Below are 20,278 nucleotides of genomic sequence, written 5' to 3'. Positions count from 1 at the left end.
TCCACAAGAGAAGGCTGAGGGGGCATTGAGTGGCCATTTACAAACTAGTTGGGGGGACCAGCAGGCACTGGGTGAGTCCCTGTTCCCCCGAGCACTGCCAGGAATGACCAGGAATAACGGTCACAAGCTGGCAGAGGGTAGATTCAGACTAGACATCAGGAGGCGCTACTTCATGGTCAGGGCGGCTAGGATCCTGAACCAACTTCCAAGAGAAGTGGTGCTGGCTCCTACCCTGGGGGTCTTTAAGAGGAGGCTAGATGAACATCTCACCTGGGTTGTTTGACCCCAGTACTCTTTCCTGCCATAGCAGGGGGACGGACTTGTTTATCTGCTCAGGTCCCTTCTGACCCTACCAACTATGAAACTATAAAACTATGAATAGTACATATCCCATGAAATACTTTGGCTCCTGGTTGCAATGCTTTGCACATTATTAGTGCAGTTAAGAACATCTTGAGACAGAACTTGAATAACAACAGCTCCAAATTAATCTATGGCCAAAATCAAGGAAGGCCAAAATACAGTGCACTAAAATTTTCCTATGATATTACAGTATTCACTAATACTTTAGAATAGCAGATAATAATCTTTAATCCCTGCATTTTTATAAGGAGACTAATGCACAGTTGTGAACAACAAATTTTACAGCATCCAATCAAATACATTATTAACATGTTTGGAAGGAGTGGGAGCATCTATACAATATGCTACATCACCATAGCTTGTTGCTGTGATGACATAGCATCAGCAGGCATGAACCGTGATGCCACCGCTACTATGCAATAGCAACAAGCTACTGTGCAGTAGGGTTGGAAGTAACCCATGTGGCACCAGGACTGCACAGTACCGGCAGTTACTGCACAGTCATTTGGGACTTGCACAGTCAGGCGCACGTGTAGACACACCCAGTAAGCTGCTTTATGTGAACTAGAATAAGTGTGGCCCTATCTGCATTACTAATTAACTGAGAGGAACTACTGATCAGCTTTCCTACAGAACTGTGCAAACACAGGTGTGATGCTTTCATTTTGAAAGGTGGCACATGCAGAAGACCGTGCCATGTATGGGAGCATTGCTGCTTGTCACTAAGTTTACAGAGAAGCAAGCCTAATATTTATTTGGTTGTGACTCTGTCCCTTTCAGGAGTGCAAATGCACTGCCTCATAAAGCTAGTCTTTTGTGTATTACAAATGCAACTGCTGACTTTTTTTTTTGTAACTGAGACAGCTGATAGCAAAATGTCGAAGTAATTTTCTAACCAAACCTTGCTAATAGTCAGTTTTAACACCTCCGTTTACAATAAATGAAGGTTGAACAACACCTTTCAAGTTTTTTTAATGCTTCCCAGTGGGATGATGCAGTACCAAAATGTCTTTTAGGTAGGTTTAATTTGTGAGTTCTTGAGAACTCTTAAAATACAATTCAAGATGTTTATGCCAAATACATTTCCAAGGGTGACTTAAAAGTCAAAATTTCTTTGGAAGTGTCCACAAAATCACTGTTCACAGAACTCATATCTATTTATTTTTAACAGTCATGAAACATCATAAAATTTAAAGTCCTGATTGATGCAACATGTAAAAAGTGCTTATCTAAATCACATCAGAATCTCTATGGATGTTGAGTTTCTCTTTCTTACTCTTCTTCACAGAACAAAACATGACAATATCAGATCAATTTCTGATCCCCAAGATAGCTGCTGCAACCTGATGGCAAAGCATGCACATAACTGTAACTTGTCATTACTACCTGATTTAGAGATATAAGTTAATTCTAGGAAGTAGGGCTAGAGGCAGAACAAACTACGTGGTCAGTCTGAAGATGAAGAGGATTAAAAGGAAGGTGTAGGACTGGAGGCCTCCTTTCCCCCAAATGTTGTTGTACTGAGAAGGTGGGAAGAACAGGTATCATTGGAGACACCCGTTTTCTAGAAGAGTGCTTTAAATACCTGTCAGTCATGGGATGTCTTGAGTCTTTCAGTTATTATTTTATCCCTGTACATCAGATATTATGGTTTTTCATTTGTCAAAATGTTTAACCTGAAGTACTGAGTTTAGAAAAGAGAAAAGTATCTGCAACAACATAGTGGTACCATTTACAGTTCCTATTATAGCCTGAACTAGCAGCAACATCTCTGGGTAGACTTTCCCATGTTAAAATTCTGTTTTCAGTTGTTTACAAAGTTGCCTGACTCAGACTTAGTCATGCCTTTTCCATGCATAAATCTATCTCAAATGGAGTTTTGGGTAAATTTCAGCAAAAATAAGTGTGGCATACTTACTGATGCAGCCCAGCTCAAACAGCCTTGGAAAATCTTCTTTATGATTGGTGGAGCCCTTCCACCAATCAGGTAAGGGCTGGGTGGGGCTGGCCCAACCCCTTACATGGGGTTTGGGGCAAAGAGCCTCCCGGACCTGATTGAAGTCTGCATGCTGCAGGTCTGGCAAGCCTTTGGAGGCAGAGCCTCTGGAGTCAATAAAAGGAGCTGGGTGCCCAGCACTCAGCAGATGTGGCAGGGTACTCAAGAAGAGTGAAGCTGAGAAAAGCTGGGGAGAGCTGCCCAGCAAGCAATAGCCCCAGGCTCCTGAAGACACCAGTGGAGGAGCCACCACTGGAGCCTGGCCCAGGGAGCAGGGAGAGCCTTCTGGGGCCCCCACCTGGTGCACAGCTCAATGCATGGGGCCGACCCTAGGAGCTGCAGGAGGCAGCTTGGGTCCCAGGATACTCGGTGCACATAGAGGTGCATGGGGCTACCAGACCCTGGGAGCTGCACTTGGCAGCTTGGGCCTACTATCTCTTCTATTTGGAGGGGGGTGGGGAAGTACATAATTGGGTGCAGCTGGTTACAAAAATCCAAGTCTGAAAATCGGTTTAGGAAAAGTAAGTTGATTTGCCAGTATGTGTTGATTTATTTGTTATATACTTAAATAGTGTGTGCACATGTGTGTGTGTCTGTCTGTGCACATACGTGGATGGGTCACTCTGATGTCAAAGCAGTGCTTTTTACTGGTCCCATGAAAATCTATCCAAATTGACCAGAGTGTAGGTGTTTTACCATTAGCAACTGATGGCTGCTAGCTAAATTTTCTGAATCTTCCATCAACACTGAGGATGTTCCAGTCCATAGCTGCAGGAACTAAGCAAAAATTCTCTTTCGGTTAGTTATTCCCCTTTTTTGCTGGGGACCAGAGACTGACCTGAGATTGAGGCGATAATCTCTCATGCTCTTACTTTCTTATAATTTAAGACAACACATGTTTTACATTTGAGAAGTCAAGCAGTGCTTTGGCATATGTTGTTCAGATATTCTTTGCAAGATTCTTTCATATGCTTTAATAAAACTCAGTTTAAAACCTTTACTAATTCTGTCATACCATAAACCTTTTATGACTTTAATAATATATAATAATAAAAAATAATTGTTTATCTGGTTTGAATAGTATGAAATCAGGACTTGGTGATTAGAAGTTTAGTACTTAAAGTCAACTATCAAGATAAAAAGCCTGCATGTAATTTTCCATAATATAAACTGTTCAGCTTTGTGCACTTGAATTAAAAAAACTGCTTCCTTGTTATGTTTCATAAGAAAGATACATTTTTAAAATAATTCCTGATTCTTCTCCTCTTTTCATGCACAGTTTAGAAACCTAATGGAGGTTTAAAAACAATCTCAACCTCCTTAATTCCTAAAGAATACTCATTATTTTTTTCTGTATGTAGCTGGGAAAAACACACCTCAGTTTGACTTTACAATAACTTACCTTATTTTTATAGTATGCAAAAAGCAGGAACAGTAATGTTATTCACAGGGTTTGTCTGATATAGAGGATAGAAGTAATTTTTAATAGTGTGATTGAGTATTTCAGATTTCAGGTACCAATTATTGAAATGCCTACACAGTTGATAAAATTAGAAGTATAGAAAGTATAATTTAGCTAAGCTAAATTAACCAGTGACACTAGCTGCATAGAGCAGTATCCTAAGTCAAGGCCTTGGAGTGTTGGCTTGCCATATGGGTGCAATTAAGCATACAAATTGTGTATCCCATTCATCATCTATGAAGAATAAAGCGATACTGTCAAATGTCAGACTGCCACCATAGAAGGGGAAGAATACCCTGCAAAATCAATGAGAGGTCATTCAGTCCTAAGGAGTACTAAGAGCTCAGAAAATGTTTATGATTCCATTCTTGCAGATGTGCATACCTTTGCAGGAATTTCATAGTACTGATGTGATTGTCCTTTCTAAATTAGTGACAATTTTATGTTGCTCAAGTTGGCTAATCATGTGCTTTGGTTTGCCTAATGCAGTTTTATAAATCCTCCAAAATATACCATTATTTTTTAAAAATACTTCCCGCAGTACCGGAAAGGGAAAAGTTCACCAAATATATCTGGGCTGGGTCTAAACCATTTTTCTAACCTTTATGTGGAATATCAGTAACAACATCCAAAGTTTCCCAGTCAAAATTAGAGGATTGTGGTATTAGCTACTGTACAAGTAACAAACAAGGGATTGGAAATTAGAAATCCCTTCCTTTAAAAGCAACAACAAAAAGAAACAAAAACCCCAAACCACCCCCCCACCAAAAAGAAACAAACAAAAAACAAAATTCCTCATCATGAATAAGAAAGAAAAGATAAAACTATGGTTTTGATATTGGAAAATATTTCAAGAAAAATCTGTTTCATACTTTTAACTAATAATGCTAGATAACTGAGCAACAGATGACAGAAATAGAGAAAGGAAAAGCAAGGAATCTTTCAGCTTCCAGGATGTCTTACAGGAGGATCTTACCTTTTGTCAGATAATGAAATATAAACAAGCTGTCCAAACATACAGAGAGTGGGAGTTTTGTCATTCCATTTTCCTTGACAGAGAATCAAAATTTTTATGAAAAATTGAAATTTTACTATTGAATGCTTAAGATTTTCAAAAATAGCATTTAAATGGGTAAAGCATTGTGACTGGGGAAATAGGTTGAGGTTAATTATAATTATATGGTTATACTGGAGGACAATATATACATCTTTAGTTGTACTTTGAAATATTTTATTAAACTATCTCACTCTAATTGCCACTTAGGTAAAATAAAATAGTGCACAGCTCTAAGTTATCTGAAGTGTGATTCCATCACGTCAATCAGTAATACTCACTTAGTGATCTACCAAGAGAAGAGAATGCTAAAGACTACTATTTGATGTTATTTGCTGTCCATAAGGATAGGGTTATTTCTTTTGAAGGGCCATGCAGCCTACAGCTTCCAGCACTGAGAAGCATAGAGAGTTCAGTTCAGCTTGGTACCATCTTTTTGCAATTATGTCTTTCTTGTGTGACTTAACAATAGCGCATCTTCAGCACGATGCATGCAGAAAACTAGCAATCCCAGCTTCTGTCTTCCTGATAAAGGCTCTTTCCTGGGAGGATAGGAATTGAGGATGTCTTCACACATTTTCCAGGGGGTGGGTGGAGGGCATTTTAATTACAGTGGCTTTTTGTGTCTGCTCTAATTAAAGCACCTATAGCATCTCATGAATTCAGCATCCCACACTTCAAAATGGCAGCAGGGACACTAACTGAAGCTCATTCAGTGAACTTCAGTTAAAGCATCCCATTACCATTTTGAAGCATGGGGATGCTGAATACATATGACGCTGGAGCTGCTGGAGCATGTTAATATCACGCTCCAGGAGACTTGATTAATTGAGCCTACTCTGACATGTTCTAATTAGAGCGTGTTGGAGCGGGCATTGGGCAGGTATGCAGTATAGGTGCAGTATAGATGTGAATGCTTTTAGGTTGCGGAGAAAAAAGAACCTGATTCTTTCACTTTCTAGATCAGGGCTGCTCAACTTTGGCACAGCAGGGGGCTGTAATAGGTGCCTGTTTGTAGTCCAGAGCTGCACACCACACAGCAGTCTGTGTGGACCTCCAACCAACAATGGCAAGCAACCCCCTCCCCCCATCCATCCTCCACCACACAAGAGGAGAACTGTAAAAAAAAAATAATTCGAAGTCCTATTTTGAATAACTTCATGCTGTAAAAACATCCTTTATTCTAAGCAAACATATAGGCCTTAGCTCTTAGGGTACATGCAAACATTACACTTAGATTAGCCTAACTAGGGTTAGGTCAGTCTAAGTGCTGAACTGTATAGACCTTCAGAGAGGTTAGATCTGGCACCTGTGGAGGAGCTACACTCCTCCAATCCGTACTAAGCTATTTTTAACCCCAGTCTCCCCCCATCCAAGACGAACAACATTCCTCACAGAACCACCAAGCCCCTCCCAACCCCCACAACTTCCCCCTGAAGACCTGCTAGCCCAACCCCTAATCCTTCCTGACCTTCCCACAAAGTAAGTTATAGACTTACAACACCTGGGTATATTTAAGTTGAATTAATAGATAATTCACATTGTAAAAGAGTCTTTCTAAAATTCATTGTTATGCCAACATAGTGTGTCAATGCTAAAATAAGCCCTCTCATTTGAACAGTAGAGTACATTTATTAAAAACTTGTTAAAATATCATTTTAATATCATATATGTGTAAGCAATGTATCCAGAAATGACATTTCAGTTTATTCTATATACAGACTCACAGGATCTAGTGTTCCTGACCTTATTGTGAGCATGAGCAACCAGATGTGGCTCCATTTACAATCTGATGACAGCATTGGCTCACCTGGATTCAAAGCTATTTATCAAGGTATGATATAGTGCTTTTAACTTCATAATCAAGAATTCCTGGTTATACACAAAGCATATACATTAGACGTGTTTTTGGCTCATGCACTAATCAAACAGATATAACAATGGACTTCCTTTTTCATGTTTTTCTGACAAAGTATTTAGTTGAACTTGAAGATTAGTTGGAATCTAACAGGGCCGCACTGTGAATGCCTTTCCTGTGACCTTGAGCTTGCAACTTTGGGGCTATCAGCCATGCACCTTAGCACCCACACCACCTATTAGTACAACTGTGGATGTCAGTTCAGAATGGTTGAGAAAACTATAAAAGTCAAAGCCAAATTATTTTAACTTGTATCACTTAATATTAATACAAATTTAATATGCAAAATTTGTATTTAATGCTTCAATATAAAACTCCTTGTTTAAATTTAGATGCATACAATTTAGATTAAAGTTTTGGGCCATCAGCAAGAAGTTTGGAACAATACAATGCCCGAATTTATTTTCATACTCTGTAGAAACTTTACAGCTATAAAACATGATCTTTGTAATGTGACCCGTAGAATTAATCTATTTACATTTTGTCTCTGGCTATAAAATAGGATCAGAAATTTTACAAAAAAAGTGCCTTAAAATAAAGTGATAGAAAATGTTAGAGTTTCTTCTTGCTAAATTTATTCTGCTATTTACTCAATCAGATAAAGCCTTCAAAGATGTTAATCTGAATATGCACATTACTGTTGGGGATTTGATAAGTCCATTGGTCTGATATACTAGCTAGTAAATATATCAAGACATTAGTATACAAAATATGCGATGGCAAATTGACCTTTTTTTTTTTTGATAAATTTCAATATAGTCAACTCCATAACCTATAGCTTTCCTGGTTTTACTAATAATATTTTCATTGTATTAATAGTATTCAGACTCTGGGGGCATGTCTACACATGTAAGCACATGCACGTGCAGCAGCTCAAATAGAAGTGGTGCAAATTTGAGCTGGGGCTTTTTGCCTCAGGGCACGCACCTGGACATGCACTTTGGTGTGAGGCAAATTGTGCCACTTGGTGAAAAATAACTCTGCCTGGCTCCTCCTGGATCGGCAGCCACGGGTAGCCACAGCAACTGTGCAGGCCCCAGCAATATAAAAACCTGCCCTAGACAGCAGCTTAGAACTACTTGCTCTCAGGAGCTTCTGGAGCCTGGCCAATTGGTATCGGGGGACACTAACCCTTGTGCCAGGTGGACTGCTCCAGCAGCATTCCCAATCCATTTTTTTAAACACCCTAAAATCCATGTTCTCTCCAATTAGAACAAAAGACTCCTCTACATATATATATACACATATACATATACATGTATATATCTAGGGGGAGAGAGAGAGAGAGGGAGGGGAATGCAGTTGGGCAATGCTTTATTAATATATTTACTATGTTAAAGCAATTTGGAAGCCTACCAGTGTCTCTATCTTAATGATAAAATACATTCTAAATATCTATATGTATTGATGTGTGCTTTTGGTTTTCTTCTCACATGATGGGTGTGTGATGCAGGGATGTGGGGTTTGCAGAAAGAAGGTGAGAAGGGGTATGGTTGGCTTTTCTGCGGCACTACTGCCATGTGTGCCCCCTGCCTAGCCATCTGGGCAGCTATCACCCAGAAGATGTTTCCAGTGTGGTGGTCTGTTTTGAACAGTCAAAACATGTCCTTCTGGTCCCAATTGGCCAGGAGGTCAGCCACCTCCAACTGGGTCCAAGTTGCCAGCTCAGAGCAGGCAGGGTCCTGCCACTGGCCTCCCTATCAGGAATTCTGGTGTTCCCTATTTCAAAAATGAAAAACCCCTGATAAAAAAATCCCAAAGTCACTCTATTAAATACTCTAAAATCCATGCTTCTCCACAATTAAAACAAAAGACCACTATATATATAAAGAGAGAGAGAAAGAGTGAGAGACAGAGAGCGATCAGTTGGGCAATGCTTTATTGATATATCTACAGTGTTAAAGCAATCTGGAACCTACCAGTGTCTCTATCATCATCATCAAGTGAATTCTTAATACCTATGCGTTTTGCTGCCCCTCTTGGCGGCTACAGCCCACCAAAAGGGGTTATACTCCCTCCTCAGGGGCTACTCTACCCCCAGGAGGGGATACAGCCCCCCATAGGGGCCAAATGGCCCCTGCAGAGACTACCATCCCCCCACATGCCCCACCCCGGCTTGCTTCTCCAGCCCCCTGGATTGCTGCCTTGCCTGGCCCTATCCCCCACCATCTCCTGCAGCTCTTGCCCACTCAGTTCTACCCCCCCTTCCCCTAGACCCCCCAATTGCTGCCCTGCCTGGCCCTATCCCCCACTTGCACCCCCACCCCCCAACACAGCCTCCAGAAAATAAAAAAAAATAAAAAGCCTCTACTCACCCCAGCAGCAGGGGCTGGGGGTGGCCCCAGGGCTTTCTGGCAGAACACGACCCCCCAGGTAGTACAGGGCAGTGGGAAGCAGCAGGGCCCAGGCTGGTGCTGCTGGGGCTGTCACCTGGCCCTACTGCACAGGGGGGCAGTGACCCCCAATGGTAGCTGGAACTGCCTGTAAGTGCTGAGCAGTTATTTATTTTTCTTGCTGGGCTGCTGGGGGGCAGCAATTGTTGGGGCTCAGGGGGATGGGGCCAGGGCAGGGCTCGGGGGGACTCGGGGGCAAGTGGGAGATGGGGCCAGGTGGGGCAGGGATCAGGGAGGCTGGGGGAGCAGGCAGGGCCAGTGGGAGTCTCCCCCATGGTCCCCTCCCCCCTCTTCCAGCCCCCCCAACTCCTTACTTACTGGCACTGGAGCCTGGGTCCAGCGTTCTGCTGCTGGCACAGGCAGGCAGCATGCTTCAGCGCCAGGGCAAGGGCCAACCATAGAGATGCTCCAGCCAGAACATCTCTGTGGAGGATTCAGCCTCCCATTGCCAAAGGGCATGGTCTGGGACTGTGCCCTGCCCCAGATTTTTTGTCTGAAGGTTTTTGTGACCTCTGGATATCCAGGGGATATCTACGTTTGCAGCACTGGGAACATTTTCTCCTTCCTGCACATGTGCCTTGCAGCGTCTCACAGGAGCACATGCAGGGTCATCTGGACGCACTCTTGGAGTTTTTTAATGAATTTGTTAACTTTCGGTATAATTATTCTGTTAGACTCGTGGACTTCCTTCTGTCCAATTAAATGGCATTGAGACTATAATACATACCCAAAGGACAAAAACAGATGGGTTTAAATTATTTGAATATGTCATTTTTAATTCATATGGTGTATGCAGGCTATGTGCTTTTCTATGTAGCTTTTGGAAAGACATTGAATTCATAATTATTTATACCTCCAACCTCAGGCCTGAGAGAACATAAAATCTAAATCTCTGCCTTTCAGACCCTCAAACAGCCACTGAAGCAAAGTCCTATCCTTCATATTTAGTTAAGCCTCAAAAAAAAATATCAAACTAGTTTATTTGGTGCCAGGATTTCTCTAACACTGTGGAAGTCAGGTCCATCTTCTGCGAAAGCATACAGGCATTCACCCTGTTGAGAGAAACCCTCCTGCAATACAGATCTTCCAATGTGAAATCTCTTTTTTGTGGAGGTGACAAGTCTCCTCCATAAGAAACTGAACAAGTACTTGTATCCTGTATCTGTTGTCTGTTGAGATGCAGCCTCAGCATGAGGACTCTAACAGTGCCTGGTTCTAGGTCAGTCAAGTGTAGCTATTGTACCCTCTGAAATGACTCTGGAGAACTTGTCTATAACAATTGTCCTATCCAGACTTCTTTCCTGTAAGTCCTATTTGATCCATGAATTAAGTGACAACTTTTTTGAGCACCCTGTGATCAATCGCTAGAGGTCACTTGTAGAGATGTGTTCTCTTTCAGCTCAGTCAAAAGGATTGGGTTATAATTACCATAAATTTTGGAATCCTTACCTTCTTTCTAGCATTGTTTAGACTCCATAATGACTTGTCTGAATCAGGTGATGATGAAATCAAAACTGATGTCAATGTGATATCTACCACTTGGCAGATTTTATGAGAAAACTTAAAACTAGAGATGCACACAGTCCATGAAAACACTTGTGATTTCTTTCATATGTTAAGGATCAAAGAAAAGGGAAAGATGCCTTTAACCATATATATGTAGTACTTCAGTGCCTAAGAAGATACTAGGCTTAACTCAAAATTTGCACCTCCCCTTATGTTGTCATCGTATCACTTGTATCAGTGCTACAGCAGAGGACAATTATATTCTTAATATGCTAGATTCCTCCTCTAGTTAGTCTCTGTGATCCTTAATAAACTTGGAAGCTTCTTGTTTATTTTCTGTGCTCCATTTTAAAATACTGAACAGAAAAATATACTTCTCATGTATATTGAATATTCATATTAACTATTAGGTTATTTAAGTCCAATAGTAACTCCAGTGTTGGAATTGGAATATATTTGAGAATCTGGGGAAGGATTTGGAAGACATAGTAACTGACATCCACAGTTACTACTAAAACAAGTTCTCCCTTTTGTGTACAGCACTTCAGATGTATGTTCAACATCTATGGTATTCAATAACTATGGTATCTGACGTTCTCAACCAGAATTCCTGCCTTCTGCCTAACTCCAGTGGTTTATCTGGAAGTGGATAACATAGGGTTTTTTGATAGTAGGAAGGATTTTTTTGATACTAATTACATTTTACAGAAGATGCATAATTTGTTTAGATGGATTTTTACCGTTCTGCCACTGGGTTTGATTCAAATTAGAGAAGTAATCAATCCTGCTTTATCAGTTCTCAAGTAGAGAGGCAATAGCTTTGATCTTAATTTTTCAACTGGTATTTCTTCAAAAACTCAATGTTTCAGCAACAAAATAGGCAAGGTAAGGGAGACCTTTTAAGCAAAGTCTTTTAAGTCTTGTTGCCCTCTGCTTTCAACCTGTACACCTACTCAGTTCAGCTGTGACCTGATAGCGGAGGGCATAGGTGCATGACATCTTAAAATAATGCAATTGACATAGATGATACAATTTTATGTGCAATGGAAAGAGCAGTTCTAGCAAATTAATCCCTCATTAAGGGAAGTTGACTGATTACAACAAGAAATTAAAATTGTACATGCTAACTTTTTCTTCTGTCTGAATATTTCTTTGTGATAGTGGTTTAAGATGTGTTTGCATTATCCTTATATATATTTTCTTAGGCCTTTCAGCAGCACTGATGGTATGCATTATGAATGTGTATTTCTCTACTGTGCTATTATGCTTTAACACTGCTACTGTTGTCTCTAGACTTAATTCAGGAAGCTAGTCATGTTCAGCATTTGAATCCTGATTCACTTTTAAGTCTTGGGTCATGGATTATTAACAATCTCTTTATGTAACTTGTTTTATTTAGATGTATGTAGTTGGAATCTGGGGAATAACACAGATTTAAAGTATTCCTAGAAATATAAAAAAGCTTTTCTCAAAACAGTACGTAACCAGCTTCCTTGCTCTGTCCTCTGTTCCAATTTTGTACTGTTTATTAGAAGTCTCTCAGTTTTCTTTATCATTGATTAAAGTACCTTTGTCTGCATCTCAACACACCACCTACTCTGTGACAAGTGTAAAATTTTTAACCTCTACACTGTCATATGCTTCCTCACAGATTCTGTTTAAGATCCATCAGTGAAAGAACCTGTCCCAGCATAGAATATTTTTTTAATGGTGATAAAATTAATAGAATGCCTCTGTGAGCCTTTAGGGGTCTGCTCTTTACTTTTCTGCCACTAAAGACATCTTTTTTGACTGCAGTTGCCTGTCAGGGGAAAGGAAATTGCAGACTTTGATGGCCGATATTCCTATCACTAAATGTCACAAGGTACAACGTTCTCAGCAACTTTATTTGAATTTTACCAAAAGCAGTTTGTGAGTTATGTTTAGCTTAAAGCATGAATCTTCAGGGTTTAAGAAAATTGCACCATATGAGACTTGGCTCCATATCATGGTCATTAAGGTTAAGTTTTTATTTAGATAGACCCAAACTATTTTTGTTCTCCCATATTCAGTTCCTCTTCCACTATTTCCTAAATACATAGAGAGAACACTATTTCAGAGGATAACTTCAGAGAATGATGTAAGAGGAATGTAATTTATCTTCAAAACCTGAATGACTGGATGAGATCGGTGTGGTCAACTTGTGGCATAGGGGTTTCAAGTGGCATGGGCAGACTGTGTGTGTCACGTGGCAGATCAGGAAAGGATAGGCAGTACAGCAGTACATAGAACTGGAAGTAGAAAGAAAAGTAGCAAATCAGACAGGGAGCATACAGAAGGAAGCAGAAAGCAGAGTAACAGAGGGGGCAGGAAGCACGATGCTGCCAGCAGAAAGCAGAGCAGCATTTGGGGCAGGAGAATAGGATCAGAGTGGCACTTGGAGGGGATACAGAGCTAATTTGTGGCACACCTGCCAAAAAAAGGTGGTCCCAACTGAATTAGTCTAGACAGTCAAAGTCAGAATCATAGAAATATAGAAAATTGAGTTTAGAAGAGACCTCAGAAGGTCATCTATTTCTAACTCATGCTCAAAGCAGGACCACCCCAACTATATAATCCCAACCCAGGCTTTGTCTAGCCAGGTCTTAAAGACCTCCAAGGAGGGAGATTCTACAACCCCTCTGGATAACCTGTTCCAGTGCTTTACTATCCTCCTAGTGAGAAAGCTTTTCCTATTACCCAACCTAAACTTCCCTTACTGCAACTTGAGACCATTGTTACTTGTTTTGTCATCTGCCACCACTAAGAACAGTTTAGCTTCATCCTCTTTTGCCCCTTCAGCTGGTTGAAGGCTGCTATTAAATCCACTCTCAGTTTCTTGTTCTCTAGAATAAATAAGCCCAGTTCCCTCAGTCTTGCCTTTTAAGTCATGTCCTCCAGCCCCCTCACCATTTTTGTTGCCCTCTGCTGGACTCTCTCCACTTATCTACATCCTTTTTGTAGTGGGGTGCCCAAAAATGAACACAAGACTCCAGATGTGGCCTCACTAGTGCTGAATAGAGGGGAATAATCACTTCATTTGACCTACTGGCAACACACCTAACAATGCAACCTTGAACCTTCTTAGCAACAAGAGCACACTTCTGGCTCATATTCAACTTATTGTCCACTGTTACCCCCAGGTCCTTTTCTGCAGAGCTGCTGTCCAGGCAGTCAGCCCCCAGCAGGTAGTGGTGCATGGGATTGTTCCATGTTGAGTGCAGAACTTTGCGTTTGTTCTTGTTAAACTTCATGATATTCCTTTTGGCCCAATCCTTCAATATGTCTAAGTCACTTTAAATCCTAGCCCTACCCTCCTCTACTATTCCCCCAGCTTGGTGTTACCTGCAGACTTGCTGGGGGTGTACTCTGTGTCATCTTCCAGATCATTGCTGAAGACATTGAACAAAACCAGCCCCAGGACCAACCCCTGGCTCACTTCACTTGTTACTGGCCGCCTACAGTCCATTCATCCAGACCATACTGCTTTAGTGTCCCTGCAAGAATGCTTTGGGAGACTGTATCAAAAACTTTGCTAAAATCAAGGTACACCACATCCAACAGTCTTCCCATATCCACAGAGCCAGTCACTTCATCATAGAAGGCAATCAGGTTGGTCAGGCATGATATACACCTGCTGAACCCACGCTGACTGTTCGTAATCGCCTTTTTCTCCTCCAAGTGTTTAGAAATGAATTCCTTGAAGATCTCCTCCAAGACTTTTCCGGGGACTCAGGTGGAGCTGACAGGTCTGCAGTTTCGTGGATCCTCCTTCTTCCCTTTCTTAAATATGGGCACTATGTTTGCCTTTGTTTAATTATATGGGACTTCATTGCCATGAGTTTTCAAAGTTTTACCTGCACTCTCAGTAAGGCTTTTTTGAAGTACAGCCAGTAGGAGCATGTGGAGCAGGCAGTATTCAATTCAAATTTGGATTCGGTCCAATTCAGGGTACAGTGTTTTAATTAGCTGATTCAGATCACTGTCCCGATTCAATTCAGCCAAATCTGAAGATGTTATTCTGATTCAGAGAAGCAGCGATTCAGCCATAGACACAGCTTCATGTTTTTTTCTATGTACCTTGAGGTGCCAGGTGCAGCTCATGAATGCTGAGGTGCTGGGGTGGATGGAGCATCCCATAAGAGCAAGGTGATCTCCCCTGTGCGCTCAGCAGTGGACCTAGAAGTGGGCCAGAAATACTTCTGGTCCACTTCTGGGTCCGCCTCTGAGTGTGTGAGGGACAGCTCCCACACTCCCGCGGGATGCTTCATCCCACCCTCTCAGCATTCTACATACCTCAAGGTACGTAGAAAAAACATATAAAGTTGTGTCTATGGCTGAATCGCTGAATTTCTAAGAATCACTCTGAATTGAATCAGAGGCTTCCAATTTGATTCAGAGAGATTAATGGGTCTCCTGATTTGATTTGGATTTGGAAATTCAGCTGCCAAATTGGAATGAATGTCCTTCAAATCGACTCAGTGACCAAAGCTTCGCACAGCCTTAACACCCAGCTCTCCTGGACTCCTTACCCCATCAGTCTGGCTTCCCAGGGGATCCTGCCCGTAAGTTCCCCACCTGAGTCAAAGTCCAAAGATGGAGCTTCGACCACCTCTCTGGGTAACCTGTTCCAGTGTTTTACTATCTTCCTAGTGAGAAAATTCCTCCTAATATCTTACCTAAACCTCCCTTGCTGAAAATATTACTCCTTATTGTGTCATCTGCCACCACGGTGAACCGTCTAGCTCCATCCTCTTTTGAACCCCTCTTCAGGTAGTTGAAGGCTACTATTAAATCTCACCTCAGTCATTGTGTTTATGTTTGGAGCAGGGAGACTCTGTGTGGTTTATGTTACAGCCGGGTGGCTTGAGCTTATTTTACAGTCATAAGACTTCTTATTGTCCTTAATCTGGGAAGCTAGTCCCAGTTCCATCTCTGCCTTGTCTGTTAGTCATATCTATTCTCGCTAACTTCCCAGGATGAAATAACTGCTGTTCCTGGGTTTGGTTTTTCTTTTGTTCTGCCTTTTTTTAATTGTGCAGTGCATTCCCTGTGGTTTCACTCTCAGTTGACTAGCTATTTACGAAAATTTCAGAAATGGAAATGACTCATTTAAACTACTTGCAGAAATGGCTTGACTCTGGAAGTAATTTCCCAAATTGATTCCTTATTTATTAAAAAAAAAAATTGTTGTACAAACACTGCATAACATACCAGGTATAAAGACTGATCTGACTGTTCAGCAACCTTGAAGTGAGTAGTATATGCTTATTCTTTTCTTTCTGAAAATGTAGAGAGCTAGTATTTATTTGCTTATATCTTTAAAAACCTATGAACAGATGGCTTCGCATTCAGAATGCAAGCTAACATAGCTTTATAATATAAATACCAGTGTTAACAGATATTTTCTATAAATTTGGATTACACTTGAGCTAATCTTGTACTCACAATATTCTCTGCTAACTTGCTACTTTAAATTGATTTATAGCAGTATATTTCATGTAAGATAATAGGGGTAAACTATGCCCTTGTCAGTACTGGAGAAGAGCCTTCCAGAAAAGTGGAAAACAACATTTTCTAATACTATATTATTTTGATTAGTTACTTTCAATATACAATGCTTTTTAACAGGTATGTTATCTAAAAAACGCTAACAGGATATGAGTGCTCATCCCTACATTTTACAATATCAATTAATGTATGTGGTTAATACAATAGTGCCATCAAAAAATTGATATTAGACTGCAAAATTAACCTGCTAATGACTTCCAGTGTACTTCAAAGTATAGTTCCTTTTATTTGTCATTGTCACGGAGTCACATAAGTGCCCCGTGACTGTGAGTGTGATTGGCAGAGCTGCCAGTCACCCGGGCAGCTCAGGTGCCGGTTACCAGGGGGACCAGGCGGGTCACGTGGCCAGAAGGGGGCAGGACCTGGCCTTTATAAACAGCTTAGGCCGGAGCCTGCCTAGCAGTTCCTTTCTGGCTGCCACAGGAGCAGGAACTCTGTGGCTGAGCTGAGTGGCCTGAGTTAGTGGTCACAGCCTTATCACGCTAACCGGCTGCGATGATGCGGGGAACAAGAACGCCCTAAAGGGAGGTAGGCTTGAGAGCCTTGGTGGGGGCTTGTGTTTATGTTTGGAGCAGGGAGACTCTGTGTGGTTTATGTTACAGCCGGGTGGCTTGAGCTTATTTTACAGTTTGCACCAGAGGACCGGGTGAGGCTGTAGGGGAGTGAGGAGCCCTCACGGGGGCTCCCCAGCCGTTTGGGGGTTCCCAGTGCCCAGTAGGGGCACAGTGCCAGCGGGGCACTATTGTCTGTGCCGGAGAGGCACCGTGGTGCCAGGGAGGTGCGGTGGGCGGGGTGGCAGACCCCAGCCCATAAGGGCAGTGTTTTGCCCAGTGGGGCAACCGGACCCAGAGAAGGGTCAAGGGGACAGGCACGGCGGTGGTTACCTGTGCCCCTAGCATGCGGAGCACGGTGTCGGCCCCAGAGAGGGCAAGGCCCCAGAGCGGGGCAGAGAAAGAGCGCAGGTGAGCAGGCGAGGAACGCTGGCAAGGGCGCCGGTAGTAGGGCGGCGGTAGCGAGCCAGCCCCAAGGGCGCCGGTAGTAGGGCGGCGGTAGCGAGCCGGACCCAGGGGGCGCCAGCGATTAGCCGGATGCTGGCGAGACAGGCCCAGGGTGCAGGGAGTGGTCTGGAAGATAGGAGCCTGGCCCAAGGGGGCGCCAGGTGGGCGAGGAGCCCAGGGTGCCCGAGAGAGAGGGCACCAGAGGGGCAAGGGACCGTACGACGTCCCCCGGAACAGCTGCAAGGCTTGGGGCATGCTGAAGGGGAGGTTTGGAGGCACGCATAGCCCTTAAGGTGGGGCGCATAGAGATACCCCATTTCGGAGTAGGGGCAGGAACATTGGTACTGTCAACTAGGGGAACAGAGGCAGCCTCCCATACAACTTATTTGTCATCAAAGTCGTGGCGGGCGAGATTCTGAGGGTGCTGAGTCCACCCTAACGTGACGGTAGGGGGCGCTAGGGAGTTCATGGCCGCTCCTAGGCCCCACTCCCTCATAGTCATCTATGTTTTATTGTGGAAAGGAAGGATCCTCACAGAAATCAAGAAAACAAGTCCCCATCAAATGGTCCTGATGTATCAAATCTTGGATACATCAGATACTGTTTAATCCATTTTAAAGTACAGACAGTTTTATTTGTTTTTATAGCTAGATCCTGACAAAAAAGGATGAAACAATAAAAAAGCACACCCTGTGATGTTGTACGGTAGAAAGAATGGCTGAGGATGCTTGCAAACCATCTAACTTCAAGCAGCCCCGGCTGAAGACTTCAGTAGATAAAATTCACAGCAGAAAAATAAGAGTGGATCTTGGGTTACTACCTCCAAAGAATAAACTGTATATTTGCATGTGAAAAGCTTTCTTTCATCTTCTGTCTCTCCCCAAGTGGCTTCGTAAAATGGTTCTGGATCTTTCAAAAGAAATTTAGACTTGATCTGTGAAAGGCCAAGACTTAAATATATTCCTCAAGAGGTACAATATGATACTATGGCTGCAGAAAATACCAGTAGATCATGGTTGACATCTGTGTTCCACTTTAATCAATGGCAAAATTCATGATGACATACGCTGCTGCAGCTTTCATCTTTATAGTCTGCATTAAGAAAAGCAGGTGGGGAGGGAAGTTCCTGATATCTAGATAAAGTACTAAAAAATGGTTGTTGCAAAATCATCTAAGCACTTAAATTCATTGGGCAAGTACAATGAATACGTTTACTTTTCCCAGCCTACATTCATGTAGCTCACTTCATAAGCTGAATGAACATAGACTGGGAGTGATGCTTACTTTGCAGCTTCGGGGAAAGTAACTTTGGATAGGGAGAGGGGCAAGTAAAATCGGCTTACTGGTTACAGCAGGGAATGTTGGCAGGATCAGGGAGGCAGCTGTGGATCTTCCAGGGTGCAGGGTTGTCTGTGTGGGGATGAAGAGTTGGATGACTAAAAATAGCTTGGTCACAGCCAGGGGGATAGAAATATCACAACCCCTGGGGTGGGGCAAGTGGCAGGGCAGTGGCATGAGGGTGCTTTAGTGCAGGACTAGCCTGAGTTGGCAGCCCTGTGCTGAAGCACTCTTGTGCCCCAGCCAGCCCTGTCATCATCTACACATGCACCATGGTGGAGTAAATAACTGTTGAAGGATAGTACTTGTGTCTGGCAGTACTATCCTATGGTGGAGTTAATTAGTTTACTCCATTATAATAGCATCAAACATGTAGAAGGTGACTTTTTACTGTGGAGCTAATCTGGCAACTCTGCAGTACACATCTTATGTAGACATGTCTCCAAGGTGCCACCCTCCCCTACCTGTCTCACACAGAAGGATTGTAGCAGAGGTAATAATAGAATTGAAGCTTAGTGATCAGTAAGTTTAAGCACTTAAATACCTTTTGAGGTACTTTTTGAGAATTTTAGTCCAAGTTTTTTTTAAACTTACCTGTCCTAAACATAGTATTGTCTCTGTAGTTTCTTTTCTGTAATATCCATTAAACTGGTCTCTGGTTGCCTCCAATCAACAATGATTATTTTTCCTCTGTGGCTTCCAAACTTGGTAAACAATAGACCAAGGGTTTTCTTTCTTTTTTCATCCTGTCTTTTAGTCAACTATCTCTTGCTTTGTTTACATGCTTGTTATAAAGTACTGAGGTTATTTAAGTGGCCTGTATTGTTATAGTTCTACAATACCATACAAAAGAAAATCTAGTTATATAAATATAAATGTACTTCTGCTAATGTTTTATAATTAAAATTGTTTTCAAATTAGTTTTACAGTTTTCACAAGGTATATCCATTTAGCCAGGCAAACAAGCTCAAATATCAGACTTGCAACTTTAATATGATATTGATGCTTGACTAATCTTTAATACTTTAAGCTTTCTGTTAAGATGCAGTAAAAAAGTAGAGGTTCCTTTCCACCTGAGACCAGTAGCAAAACACATTAAAATATGCACTTAAATTTGGCCCATAAATAAGAAATACCAGTTGTCCTCTATTTCTTTGTGTTACAGTACTGAATATAAATATTTTCTACTCTCCCTCACATCCCCTGGCTCAGCGATCAGTTGCAAAGGGACCCTGGGTGCCCCCCCAGACCCAGGATGTACCAGTCGCCAAGCCAGTGGAGTGTGGGGCTCCCCCTGCATGCTTTCCAATGGACTTGGAAGTGAACTGGAAGTGCTTCTTGTCCACTTCCATAACTGCTGCCAAGTACACTGGGGACCGCCCCCCCGCCCATGCTCCTGTGGGACACTCCGTCCACCCCAGCATCTCAGCATTCATCAGCTGCCTAGTACCTTGAGGTTTGTAGAAAAAACATTTAAAGTTGTGTCTATGTCCAAATTGCCGAACCTTTCCGAATTTCTCTAAATCAATTTGGAGGTGTCACGGAGTCACAGAGGTGCTCCGTGATTGAGAGGGTGATTGGCAGGGCTGCCAATCACCCAGGCAGCCCAGGTGCCGGGTTGCCAGGGGCAACCAGGCGGTCACATGACCGGAAGAGGGCAG

At 42.3% G+C, this 20,278-nt stretch overlaps 1 protein-coding gene across 1 annotated transcript in view; it reads left to right on the top strand.

Annotated features, from left to right (window-relative positions):
- The window catches only part of CSMD1 (CUB and Sushi multiple domains 1), a 1,867,828-nt gene that overhangs the window by 1,234,174 nt on the left and 613,376 nt on the right, over window positions 1-20,278 (top strand). Inside the window, exon 12 of the mRNA XM_019538151.1 lies at window positions 6,597-6,709. Within this exon, the coding sequence (XP_019393696.1) occupies window positions 6,597-6,709 (113 nt within the window). The remainder of the gene's footprint in view (window positions 1-6,596; window positions 6,710-20,278) is intronic.

The sequence above is a fragment of the Crocodylus porosus genome, unplaced genomic scaffold (genome assembly GCF_001723895.1).
Source record: "Crocodylus porosus isolate Cpor-Errol unplaced genomic scaffold, CroPor_comp1, whole genome shotgun sequence".
In the NCBI taxonomy this organism is placed as follows: Eukaryota; Metazoa; Chordata; order Crocodylia; family Crocodylidae; genus Crocodylus; species Crocodylus porosus.
Note: the sequence above shows the minus strand (reverse complement) of the source record. Positions and strands in the feature narration are given on the sequence as shown.